This window comes from Pan troglodytes, chromosome 11 (assembly GCF_028858775.2).
Source record: "Pan troglodytes isolate AG18354 chromosome 11, NHGRI_mPanTro3-v2.0_pri, whole genome shotgun sequence".
Lineage (NCBI taxonomy): Eukaryota > Metazoa > Chordata > Mammalia > Primates > Hominidae > Pan > Pan troglodytes.
Window position 1 is genome coordinate 42076573 of NC_072409.2, and position 13661 is coordinate 42090233.

The following is a 13661-nucleotide window of genomic DNA, read 5'->3' on the forward strand; positions in this document are numbered from 1 at the left end:
GATCGTGGTAACAGTGACAGTGAAGATGATGATGTTAACACTATAGAAAAAGCACCTATAGAGGACCTGGTGAAAATGTATGATGGGCTTATTGAAAACTAGGGCAGTGTGCATTCACAACCAAACAAGAAATCATGTCAGTTCATAAAAATCAAGAGAGACGTCTAAGACAGAAACTGGCCGGGGGTGATGGCTCATGCCTGCAATCCCAGCACTTTGGGAAGCCGAGGTGGGTGGATCACCTGAGGCTGGGAGTTCGAGACCAGTCTGACCAACATGGTGAGACCCCGTCTCTACTAAAAATACAAAATTAGACAGGCGTGGTGGCACATGCCTGTAATCCTAGCTACTTGGGAGGCTGAGGCAGAATTGCTTGAACCTGGGAGGTGGAGGTTGCAGTGAGCCAAGATCGCACCATTGCACTCCAGCCTGGGCAACAAGAGTGAAATTTCATTTCAAAAAAAAAAAAAAAAAAGACAGAAACTGTTGTTAATGAGGCAGATGATGCTGAATGAAACATTTTCAAAAGCCATCCAGCAGATGCCTCCTCACCCCTATGGGACCCACTTCCTGATCCTTTAACTGCTACTGATGTTTTTTTTTTTTCACTGAAAAAAAGAAGAAACAGTGTACAGCCTTTCAATCGAAAGGTAGTATCATAGGTAGAGACCAGAAGCTGCTGTTGTTTAGCCACTGATGCAGGTATCTGGTGATGCTATCTTGGGTGCCCTGAACACATTATTTTTTCACTGCATTAATGAAATGTCATATTTTTTACTGGTAAGTACGTATGTGTGAGTTTAAGAAAATGATTGGTTATTGGTATCATATAAATGCAGAGTCAGGAAGCATGGGGATGTCCACGTTGGTGGCTGAGATAGTGACATCTTCGCCTCTGATGGTTCAACATACACACACCTTTATTTTTATTTAAAACGTTGTATACAATTACCTTCAGGCTACGTGTATAAGGTGCACATGAAATGTAAATTAACTTCATGTTTAGATTTAAGCCTCATCCCCAAGATATCTCATTATGTATATGCAAAAATTCCATAATCCAAAAAAAATCTGAAATCCCAAACACTTCTGGTCCCAAGCTACCTGGGAGGCTGAGGCAGGAGAATCGCTTGAACCTGGGAGGTGGAGCTTGCAGTGAGCCGAGATTGCGCCAGTGCACTCCAGCCTGGGCGACAGAGCAAGACTCTGTCTCGAAAAAACAAAAAACAGAAATCAAACAAACAAACAAAAACCCAGGCAAACAGACTGGTAGAACAGAATGTAAAGTTAGACCCAAATACATATGGAAACTTAGTATATGACAAAGGTGGCATTTCAGATCACAAGGATAAAGATAAATTTTTAAATAAAGTCATGTGATAAAAATTTCATGAATGAAGTCAAAAGACAACTGATGACAGCTTGGGAGAAAATATTCACAACATATACTACAGACAAAAGGGCAATGTTCTCATATATATAGAATTCTTAAAAAAAATTAAGAGACAGCTTGGCACGGTGGATCACGCCTATAATCCCAGCAGTTTGGTAGGCTGAGGTGGGTGGATTGCTTGAGCCGAAGAGTTTGAGGCCAGCCTGAGCAACAAGGCGAGACCATGTCTGTATCAAAAAAGATGCAAAACTTAGCTGGGCATAGTGTTGTGCACTTGTAGTCCCAGCTATTTGGGAGGCGAAGGTGGGAGGATTGCTTATGCCCGGGAGGTTGAGGCTGCAGTGAGCCATGATTGCACCACTGCACTCCAGCCTGGGCAACAGAGTGAGTGCAGCTGCTTTGGAAAAGTTAAGTCGGATCCCCAAAATGTTAAACCCACGGCTGCTCTATGACCCAGCAATTCCACACCTAGGTATAACCAAAAATAAAAATAAAAACATATATCGACATAAAAACAGACACATGAATGTTCACAGCACCACTGTTCATAATAGCCAAAAAGTGGGAGCCACTTAAATATCCATCAAGTGATGAATAGATAAGCAAAATATAGTATAGCTATACAATGAAATATTATTTCTCCGTAGAATGGAGAAAGGATTCTCCATTGGCGCCCAGCCAATTTCGTAATTCTGACCAATTCGGAATTATGAAAAACAAGGGGCTGGGTGTGGTGGCTCACGCCTGTAATCCCAGCACTTTGGGAGGCTGAGGCGGGCGGGTCACGAGGTCAGGAGTTCGAGACCAGCCTGGCCAATATAGTGAAACCTCATCTCTACTAAAAATACAAAAGATTAGCCGGGCTTGGTGATGGGTGCCTGTAATCCCAGCTACTTGGGAGGCTGAGGCGGGAGAATCGCTTGAACCCGGGACACAGAGGTTGCAGTGAGCCGAGATGGCACCATTGCACTCCAGCCAGGGCAATAGTATGAGACTTTGACTCAAAAAAAAAAGGAAAAACAAGGAGCCACTGAGCCACTGAAGAACTGTTACTCACTGCAGGGAACTAAGGACAAATAATCCCTAAATGCTATGTAAGATCCAGACAGGATCTTGGAACAGAAAAAAAGACATTAGTGGAAAAAAAGAAAAAGATTAAAATAGAATAAGGGGTGTAGTTTAATAAATAATATGGTACACATGTTAATTTCCTGGTTTTGATACGTGGTTGTGGTAATATAAGATGCCAGCATTAGGGGAAGTTGAGTGAGGTATGTGTGAAAAATTTACTATTTTTGCAACTTTTCTGTAAGCCTCAAATAATTCAGAGTAAAAAGTAAAAGACAGAATATCAGAAAAACAACAATAATTGTACTGACAACCCACTCACCAAAGTTGAACTCTGACACACAGAAGTGAGGAGGAATAGAATTTAAACTAAAAATGTCTATGTCCTTACTTACCTTAATTAAATGGCAATAAACATGATGAAATACCACAGTGGAAAGTCTTCCTGGATGTAAAATGTACTGACTACCTTTGGCACAAGCTTACAACTAGGGCACTCGAGATACCCGCAGATCCTAAGTGTGATAAAACGGGAAGCTGTCCCAAGAGTCAGTTCAATGACCTCTTATAAGACTTAAGTGCTTCTTGAAAGTATTATGAATCTGCTGCCCTAATTAAACTGCTTCATTTAAATCTACTTTGGATTTTATTCTAACAAGTCAAATTAGTATAATTTACAGTGTAGAGCCACATATTATTTTAAAGTTGATTCCATATCCAGCTGATAATTGATCATTGTGGGTCTAAGATAATGAAACTGATGTTTTTTTTTTTTTGTTTGTTTGTTTTTTTTTTTTTTTGAGACGGAGTCTCGCTCTGTCGCCCAGGCTGGAGTGCAGTGGCGCGATCTCGGCTCACTGCAAGCTCCGCCTCCCGGGTTCACGCCATTCTCCTGCCTCAGCCTCCTGAGTAGCTGGGACTACAGGCGCCCGCTACCACGCCCGGCTAATTTTTTTTGTATTTTTAGTAGAGACGGGGTTTCACCGTGTTAGCCAGGATGGTCTCGATCTCCTGACCTCGTGATCCGCCCGCCTCGGCCTCCCAAAGTGCTGGGATTACAGGCGTGAGCCACCGCGCCCGGCCTTGTTTTTGTGGAGCATAAGAGAACCAATATTAGTACCTCACAGTCACTCAGTCAGTCATTTTCTTTTTCCTTTCTTTCTTTCTTTCTTTCTTTCTTTTTTTTTTTTTTTTGAGACAGAGTCTCCCTCTGTTGCCCAGGCTGGAGTGCAGTGGTGCAATCTCAGCTCACTGCAACCTCCGCCTCCTGGGTTCAAGCGATTCTTCTACTTCAGCCTCCCGTGTAGCTGAAACTACAGGTGTGCGCCACCACGCCTGGCTAATTTTTGTATTTTTAGTAAAGATGGGGTTTCACCATGTTGGCCAGGATGGTCTTGAACTCCTAAACTCATGTGATCAGCCTGCCTCGGTGTCCCAAAGTGCTGGGATTACAGGCAAGAGTCACCTGGCCCACTCAGTCACTTTCAAGATTACAGAAGGGTCAAATGGTGCAACCTCCAGATCCTTGATGACAGTGGGGGTGTCAAGGAATGCTTAGAAGATGGGTCAGTCCCCCAAATCACCACCTGTGTCACCAAAAGCAATTCCAGAGGTGAGCAATAATAGTAGAATTCATTTGTAGGAGTAACAGAAACTTTCTCAATCTTGTGTAAGTTTTGCAGAAGTATTTACTATTTACTATTTTGTATTGGTACATAACTTATACTTTAAGTAAAAACATCATGCTTGTAGTTAGGCTCCATGGAGTCCCAGCTACTTAGGAGGCTGAGGCAGGAAGATTGCTTGAGGCCAGGAGTTTGAAGCTGCAGGGAGCTATGATGTGCCTGTGAATAGGCACTGCACTCAAGCCTGGGTAACATAGTGAGTCCTCATCTCTTAAATTAAAAAATTATATATATATGTACATATATACACACATACCTACATATATATGTGTGTGTGTGTGTGTGTATATATATACACACACACACACATATATATACATATATATACTTGCTATGGAAAGATAGTTTCAAGGCAAGTCCTTGGGACAGCCTTCTGAATCGGACTGTCATTCCCAAGCTGTCTCACTGACAATTCTGGAGGCCCAAAGTCCCTATATTACTAGGAATGTGGTGATCTCAGGTTGAAGGAGGTTTGGTAGGTTATCCCTAATGTGGTTAAGCAGCTAAAAATGATTTGTTTATAGTTAGTCAAGTTATCTGTTAGCCAAGAAGCATTTTACCGTGCTCCCATGAGGGGAAGACTATCTTATCTGAGGTTTACGTGGGCCCCAAGTTTAAAGTTTGGGTGATATTTTAGTCCTCTTGTTACAAAATGTCTTTTGTGGGACTCAGTCACATAGCAGGGCCTGTGCAAACTTGCAACTGAGCCCTGGAGCAGCGGTCCCCAACCTTTTTGGCACCAGGGACTCGTTTTGTGGAAGACAACCTTTCCACAGATGGAGAGAGGAAAGGGAATGGTTTTGGAGTGAAACTGTCCCGCCTCAAATTACCAGGCATTAGATTCTCAAAAGAAGCACACAACCTAGATCCCAGATCCCTCACATGCGCAGTTCACAACAGGGTTTGTGCTCCTATGAGAATCTAAAGCCACCGCTGGTCTGACAGGATGCAGAGCTCAGGCAGTAATACTTCCTTATCGCTGCTCAGCTCCTGCTGTGTGGCTGGTTCCCAATAGGCCACACAGTCCACGGCCCGGGGGTTGCAAACCTGTGCCCTGGAGAACATGTCTTTCAGCATCTCTTCAACATGTGGCACTGGAGTTAACAGCCTGGCACCACAGGAGGGCATTCACACTCCCAGACTGTGAGGGTGTTAATGGCCCAATTCTTCACTCTCCCTTGTATCCACACCCTCAGCCAAGTAACTTTGCAGTGTCCTCCCACCTAACATCAGGGCATAATTCTCCAGTCTTGGGCTGAGCCATGTGGCTTGTTTGGCCAATGGGATGTTAGCTGATGTAAAGCAAGCTGCTAGGAATGCATCGTTAGTCCTAGTTAAGTGGGGGAGAGATGAGAATTAGATTGAGGACTGCCTATAATCCAGTGCTTTGGGAGGCTGGGGGAGGAGGATTGCTTGAGGCCAAGAGGTGGAGACCAGCCTGGGTAACATAGTGGTACCCGTTTCTACAAAAAATTAGCCAGGTGTGGTGGTGCGTGGCTATAGTTCTACCTACTCAAGAGGCTGAGGTGGGAGGATCACTTGATCCTCACTTGAGATTGCATTGTATCTCTCATCAATAAAACCAAATGCTGGGGTCGGGCACCGTGGCTCATGCCTGTAATCCCAGCACTTTGGGAGGCCAAGGTGGACGGATCACTTGAGCCCAGGAGTTGGAGACCAGCCTAGCCAACATGGTGAAACCTCATCTCTACTAAAAATACAAAAATTAGCTGGGTGTGGTGGCGCATGCCTATAGTCCCAGCTACTCGGGAGGCTGAGGCTGGAGAGTAGCTTTAACTCAAGAGGCAGAGGCCGCAGTGAGCTGACATCTTGCCACCGCACTCCAGCATGGGCGACAGAGCTAGACTCCCTCTCAAAAACATAAAAAATAAAAATGGGCCGGGCGCGGTGACTCATGCCTGTAATCCCAGCACTTTGGGAGGCCGAGGCGGGCGGATCACAAGGTCATGAGATCGAGACCATCCTGGGTAACACGGCGAAACCCCATCTTTACTAAAAATACACAAAAAATTAGCCAGTCGTGGTGGCAGGCGCCTGTAATCCCAGTTACTCAGGAGGCTGAGGCAGGAGAATGGCGTAAACCCGGGAGGCGGAGCTTGCAGTGAGCCGAGATCGCGCCACTGCACTCCAGCCTGGGCGACAGAGAGAGACTCCATCTCAAAAAAAAAAAAAAGTGTGTGTGTATGTGTGTGTGTATATATATATATATACACACACACATATGTATATATACACATATATATATAATTAAAAATAAAAAAATATATAATATATATTATATATTATATAATAAATATATAATATTTAATTAATATATAATATATTATATATTATATATAATAATTAATACATATTATATTATATATTTATATACACATAATTAATATAATAATTAATATATATTTAATATAATATATTTATATATTACATATTTATATATTTATATATAAATGTGTATATATATATAATTAAAAATAAAGTGAAACAAAAAACCTTGCTTTTTTTTGTTGTTGTTGTTGTTGTTATTTTGAGATGGAGTCTCACTCTGTCGCCCTGGCTGGAATTCAGGGGCGTGATCTAGGCACACTGCAACCTCCGCCTCCTGGGTTCAAATGATTCTCCTGCCTCAGCCTCCCCAGTAGCTGGGACCACAGGCGCATGCCACCATGCCCAGCTAATTGTTTTTGGATTTTTAGTAGAGATAGGGTTTCATCATGTTGGCCAGGATGGACTTGATCTCCTGACCTCAGTTGATCCATCTGCATTGGCCTCCCAAAGTGCTGGGATTACAGGCATGAGCCACCACCCCTGGCCTGCTATGTTTTACATAGACTTTAATAACTGCTGCTTTGTCTTACTTCAATTTTATCTTGAAACTTTAAAATACATTTTTTTTAAAACGGGGTTTGAGGTTTCTATCTTTATCAGAAGGGGTATATATATTTAAAATATATATATATAAAATATATATACATATATATAAAAATATATATATCTACTTATATATATATATATATATATATATATATATATATATTTTTTTTTTTTTTTTTGAGATGGAGTCTCGCTCTGTCGCCCAGGCTGGAGTGCAGTGGCGTGATCTCCACTCACTGCAACCTCCACCTTCCGGGTTCACGCCATTCTCCTGCCTCAGCCTCCCGAGTAGCTGGGATTACAGGCGCCCGCCACCACGCCCGGCTAATTTTTTGTATTTTAAGTAGAGACGGGGTTTCACCCTGTTAGCCAGGATGGTCTCAATCTCCTGACCTCATTCATGATCTGCCCACCTCGGCCTCCCAAAGTGCTGGGATTATAGGTGTCAGCCACCGCGCCCAGCTGAAGGGGCCTATATTTTTAAGAGTTGAAAATGCTACTTTAGTAATATAGTAAGTATCCTGAGATAGGTTTCAGTATTTTTCAGAATTAATATGTATTGTTGTTACCAGAAAGGGGTCCTGATCCAGACCCCAAGAGAGGGTTCTTGGATTTCTCACAAGAAAGAATTCAGGGCGAGTCCGCAGTGCAGAGTGAAAGCAAGTTTATTGAGAAAGTAAAGGAATAAAGAATGGCTACTCCATAGGCAGAGCAGCCCTGAGGGCTGCTGGTTGCCCATTTTTATGGTTATTTCTTGATGATATGCTAATCAAGGGGTGGATTATTCATGCTTCCCCTTTTTAGACCATATAGGGTAACTTTCTGACGTTGCCATGGCATTGTAAACTGTCACGGCGCTGGTGGGAGTGTAGCAGTTGAGGACGACCACAGGTCACTCTCATGGCCATTTTGGTTTTGGTGAGTTTCGGCCGGTTCCTTTACTGCAAACTGTTTTATCAGCAATGTGTTTATGACCTGTATTTTGTGCTGACCTCGTATCTAATGCTGTGACTTAGAATGCCTTAACCGTCTGAGAATGCAGCCCAGTAGGTTTCAGCCTCATTTTACCCAGCTCCTTTTTAAAATGGAGTTGCTCTGGTTCACAGGCCTCTGACATTATGGGCTGTTAATATCTGAGACAGAACAAAGACATCAGGAATATGATCCATACACTTCAGACAGCTTCCTCATTGCATGAAAATGGAGCCAAACAAGCAAAGATCTGGTATGACCTCAGCTTTGCTCCTGGAATCACCTTCTGCCCAGTTCACACATTCCTGGCATGTCTTTCATTCTCTTGGGGAAGAGAGCAAGTGGAGTTGCCAGGTTACTGTTGATGAAGGGCAATTTTTAGAAGCAGAAAGTCAGCATCCTGTGCTGGATGATTCATCTTGCCCTCTGGGGCATGCTCTGAATGTTAAACAGTAACTATTTGTTGGTGATTAATCTGTTGGATTTTGCTCAACCCCTAATTCGAGTGTCCATGATGGATAGATCACTTTTTTCTTTACACTACTTGTCAAGTATAAAACAGATGGATAACATTTCCGTTCCAACTGATTCAGAAAAATATGTTTTTTGGTATTAAACTGTAAAAACAAAATGTATGTTTACTAAATTAGGTGAAAGTAGGGCTGAACTTTCAACTTTCTAGATCAACCATTACAATATGAAATTTGCCCCTAAACCCTGAAAGTTTTGGAATATGAGAAACGGGATCGAGAAATGTGTGAGTCCCATTTTTCAGCCTTTTCCTCCTTTTGCTCAGCAGACACTGAATATAATCCACAGGCAGTACAGACTTATTCTTCCAAAGGATTTATTATGTAATCTTGTACAAGCCTCAACTTTTCTCATTTATAAAATGGGAAAAATATCTTCCTTACCCAATTGTTGAGTGAACTGTGAAACATCCATATGTATTATTGTGTATCAGTACATATATGCTATTTTTGTAGCAGGCCTCCAGAAAATGGAGGCTATATACTGTTTCATTTCTTAAAAGGATACTTTCACTTGGTTCAAAGTTCAAAAGATACAGTTATATATTGTATTTCTTGAAATCTTTTCACTTCTGTTCCCAGCCACACAATTTCCCTCCATGATCCATGTTTCTTTTGCATCTTGCCAGATATTTTATGTACGTCTAAAAGTAAAAACGTATTTTCCCCACTTTAACAATTTTACATAAAATCACACTATTGCTTGTTTTGCCTTTTAAAATAAAAATACATTTTTGAAATTGTTCATATCAGTACACAGAGTTTCCTTTATTTGTTTTTAAACAATTGTGGCTTAATTTAGTCATAGCTGTGCATTTGTGTGTCTTTCACAGAGAGAAAAGCTATTCAGCTTAGTTATCTGTTATTATGCAGTCGTGTTCTAACTTAATTACCAATCCTAACCCTTAACCAATGGATATTCATTCATCCATTCAGCAAATATTTATTGAGCCCCTACCGCGAATCAGGCGGTGCCTGGGAATCTGTATTCCCAAGAACAAAACGCAGCTCCCCAGGCCACATCTAGCGGGTAGGAAGCCGGGCACCCCCTCCGCCCGGTCCTTCCTCTGCGGCCTGCGAGCCCCACCCGGGCCGCGGTCGGCGCCAGCCAGGCGGGGCTGGGGCGGGGCGGGCAGAGGACGTTGGGGCTCCGCGCGTCCCGGCGCGAGTACTAGGACGCGGCCGGGGCAGGTCGGGCCGAGCAAAGTAGGGCGCTGCCCCGACTCCCGGAGCAGCCGCTCGGTAGAGCGGGGTCGCCGGGGTGGGGAGATCCCCGAGGCAACTTCGGGGCATCAGTCCAGGGTGAGAGTGTCTACTCTCGCCCGGCTCTTGTGGCCTCCGCGCCGCGAGCGGCCCGCAGGGACTTCGGAGGCCACTTCCTGAACTCTCCCCTTTCCACAGATGGGGAACCGGAGGCCCACAATCGGCCCGGGGGAGTCAGGGCGGTGCTGACAGGGCTGGTTCACAGAGCGTGCAACAGCTGAGCAGACGGAACTCGATTAAGAAACCAGGCACGCCGGGTGCCCATCAGGACCTCGGGCAGCAGAGACTCCAGCCGCCGGGCGGGTGGTGGGACCGAGGGCGGGGCGGGCGGCGGGGCCCCAGCCCTTTAAACTCCCTGCGCGCGGGAACCGCGGCCCAACAACCAACGGCGGGCGGGGCCGAGCGGGGCGCGCGCCTCCACCGCCCAACGATCACCCCCCCCGACCCCGCCCCGCCGCTGTCCAATCAGCCGCCCTCTTGCCGCCCTCCCCGCCGCCCGTCTCCCTGGCCCGGACTAACCACGCGGAGGGACGGCGGGGCGGGGCGGCAGGCGGGTGTGTCCGGGCGAGTGCAGACGCCGCGCGCTCCACTGGAGTTTCGAACGCTGTTGGCCCTCCAGACAGAAAAAAATATAAGAGCGGCGGCCAATGGCGAGGTGGGAAGGACCCGCGCGCAGACCCGGCCCCGCCCCGGCCGGCTGGAAAGAAGGCCAGGCCTGGCCATTGGCTCGCGCCGCCTGTCACTCGCCGGTGCGGCCAGCGGGCAGCGGCCTCGCGGTGACTGGTTCCGCCCAGGCGCGAAATGTAACGCGGGAAAAGCCGGGGCAGGCACCGCGGCGGCAGGTTGTTATTTTTGGGGGCTCAGCGCCGCGCGTCCTGCTTTCCTGTCACCGCAAGGGCCGGGCCGCCCGCTGCTTCCCACCCCTGCAGCCTGCGCTGCGGAGTACAAAGAGCGGAGGGCGCGCTTGACCTGGGGCTGGGGTCCAGCCCTGCCCGCCGGTGCCGTCTGCTCAACTAGTTAGGTGGCTGCTGCGCAGGATTCCGGGAAACGTCAGTCTGCCATGAGCCGGCAGGACTGAGCCTGCGACTCGGAGCAGAGCGAGCGAGGGGCAGAGCGGTGCTCAGGAGTGCGGCCCGGGGCCGCCGGAGCTGCGGGTCGGGCCGGGCGATGATCCGGGGCGTCGAGGCGCCCATGGCGGAGAACCCGCCGCCGCCGCCGCCCGTCATCTTCTGCCACGACTCTCCGAAGCGGGTGCTGGTGTCGGTCATCAGGACGACCCCGATCAAGCCAACGTGCGGCGGTGGAGGGGAGCCGGAGCCGCCGCCGCCGCTCATCCCCACCAGCCCCGGCTTCAGCGACTTCATGGTGTACCCGTGGCGCTGGGGCGAGAACGCACACAACGTGACGCTCAGCCCTGGGGCCGCGGGGGCCGCCGCCTCGGCCGCCCTGCCTGCAGCCGCAGCCGCCGAGCACTCGGGGCTTCGTGGCCGGGGCGCGCCCCCGCCCGCCGCCTCGGCCTCCGCCGCCGCCTCGGGAGGTGAGGACGAGGAGGAAGCGAGCAGCCCAGACAGCGGCCACCTCAAGGTGAGCGGGGCGGGCGGGCGGGACGCGGGGCAGCCGGGGCCCGTTAACGGCGCGGCGGGCGGGGCGGAGTTGAAAACGCGAGGTCGATCCGGCCACGGCGGGGGCTGCGGCTGACAGGATGCAGACGTCACTGCCGCGCGCCAAAAACCGGCCCCAGTCGAGGGGGGGGGCTGTCACGTGACAGGCGGGAGCGGCGCGGGAGACCGTCCTTGCGGCAGGTGCAGTGGGCGGGAGCGCGGCCCGGGGTCGCTGGGGAGGCCGGGTCAACGGCCACTGACATCCTCCCGGCGGGCTGCCGAGTCCTCAGTTCCGAGAGGAAACGAGAGGGATGAGGGCCTTGAGTTGTTCCACCGACTGCGAGAGGGAAGGGAGCGCACAGTGTTTGCTCCATTACTGCAGATCGCCCTTGCCCTGTTAAAAGATGCCCTGCAGAGACAGCCGAAGAGCAAGAAAGGACTTCTGGGCCTGTTCTGCGGCTGAAGTTGTGCCTTCGCTGCCTTTCATTTATCCAGCATACTACTTGCTAGGTGTTGAGAGCACATAGTGGAATGGGACGCTAAAATTGCTTGCAGTCTCCGACTGCTTAAAGCTGGGAAGGTCGTTACCACTGGTTCAAACCTATTTTACAGATCAGGCAGCTGGGGCTTACAGTGATTAGTGAGGCGACCTTCCCACGATCGCACAGCTCAGTAGTGGAAGAGCGGGGACTAGGTCGAGGTTTTGTGGCTTTTAGTCCTGCATGTGTTTGGGGTGACTTTCTGCTGACTTACACTGAACTCTGTAGACTGTAAGCTCCAGGTGAGCCAGGAGTATTTCTATCTAGAAGACTATATGACTTTACTACCTTACATTCTGTAAATGCTCAATAAAGGTGCTCAAAAAATATTTGTGTAATGAATGAATGGTGCTAACAGAAGGGTAATATCCAGGTTCCATTTGTTAAGTGGCTGTATAAGATAAGCAATTTGCAAGAGATAACAAGTAAATCACATAGTGGATAACTGCATCTGTATCAGCACATAATGTATAAGTTGAAACGAGTTTGATCATTTTACATGCAGTCACAAGGATGTTGAAACTACATTGTTTGGGTTTTGAGGAAATTGATACATTTTATGTGGCATTATTATTAATTATAAGGTTATAAAACTATAGGTTTTTATACACTTCAGCTCTTGAAACTGCACCTCAGTAAACATTTGAAAGAACAGAACCTGGGCCGGGTGCGGTGGCTCACGCCTGTAATCCCAGAACTTTGCGAGGCAGAGGCGGGCGGATCACGAGGTCAGGAGATCAAGACCATCCTGGCTAACACGGTGAAACCCCGTCTTTACTCAAAATACAAAAAATTAGCCGGGCTTGGTGGTGGGCGCCTGTAGTCCCAGCTACTCGGGAGGCTGAGGTAGGAGAATGGCGTGAAGCGGGAGGCGGAGCTTGCAGGGAGCTGAAATCAGGCCACTGCGCTCCAGCCTGTGCAAAAGAGCGAGAATCCGTCTCAAAAAAAAAAAAAACCATAACACAGCCTGGTGAGGTGGCTCATGCCTGTGATCCCTTCAGGAGGCTGAGGCTGGGGAATCACTTGAGACCAGGAGTTCAAGACCAGCCTGGGCAACATAGACCGCATCTGGCGGCCTGCACCTATATACCTAGCTACATGGGAGGCTGAGGCAGGAGGATCACTTGAGACCAGGAGTTTGAGGCTACAGTGAGACATGATAGCACCACTGCACTTCAGCCTGGGTGACAAAGCAAGACCTCAACTCTTTAACAAAAATTGAAGAAACTTGCCAGGTGCGGTGGCTCACGCCTGTAATCCCAGCACTTTGGGAGGCTGAGGCGGGTGGATCACCTGAGGTCCAGGAGTTCGAGACCAGCCTGACCAACATGGTGAAACCCTGTCTCTACTAAAAATATAAAAATTAGCCGGACGTGGTGGCGGGCGCCCGTAATCCCAGCTACTTGGGAGGCTGAGGCAGGAGAATTGGTAGAACTCGGGAGGCGGCGGTTGCAGTGAGCCGAGATTGCGCCATTGCACTCCAGCCTGGGGGACAGAGTGAGACTCCGTCTCAAAAAAAAAAAAAAAAAAAAAAAAAGAAGAAGAAGAAACTAACGATAGAAGCGTTGATAGTATTGCTGAGTATTACTAAAGGCTACAGTTGCTGTTGGGCTGCCTCTAGGTAGCCCCTAGTGAGATGTAAGATGGATGGGTATCCACCGGGTGGGTGGCTCACGCCTGTAATCCAAGCACTTTGGGACACCGAGGCAGGCGGA

At 47.9% G+C, this 13661-nt stretch overlaps 1 protein-coding gene across 1 annotated transcript in view; it reads left to right on the plus strand.

Annotated features, from left to right (window-relative positions):
- Positions 1–10310: 10310 nt before the first annotated feature.
- Positions 10311–13661, plus strand: part of ZNF367 (zinc finger protein 367) — a 32709-nt gene continuing 29358 nt past the window's right edge. The window contains exon 1 of the mRNA XM_528719.7: positions 10311–11390. Within this exon, the coding sequence (XP_528719.2) occupies positions 10974–11390 (417 nt within the window). The 5' untranslated portion in view covers positions 10311–10973. The remainder of the gene's footprint in view (positions 11391–13661) is intronic.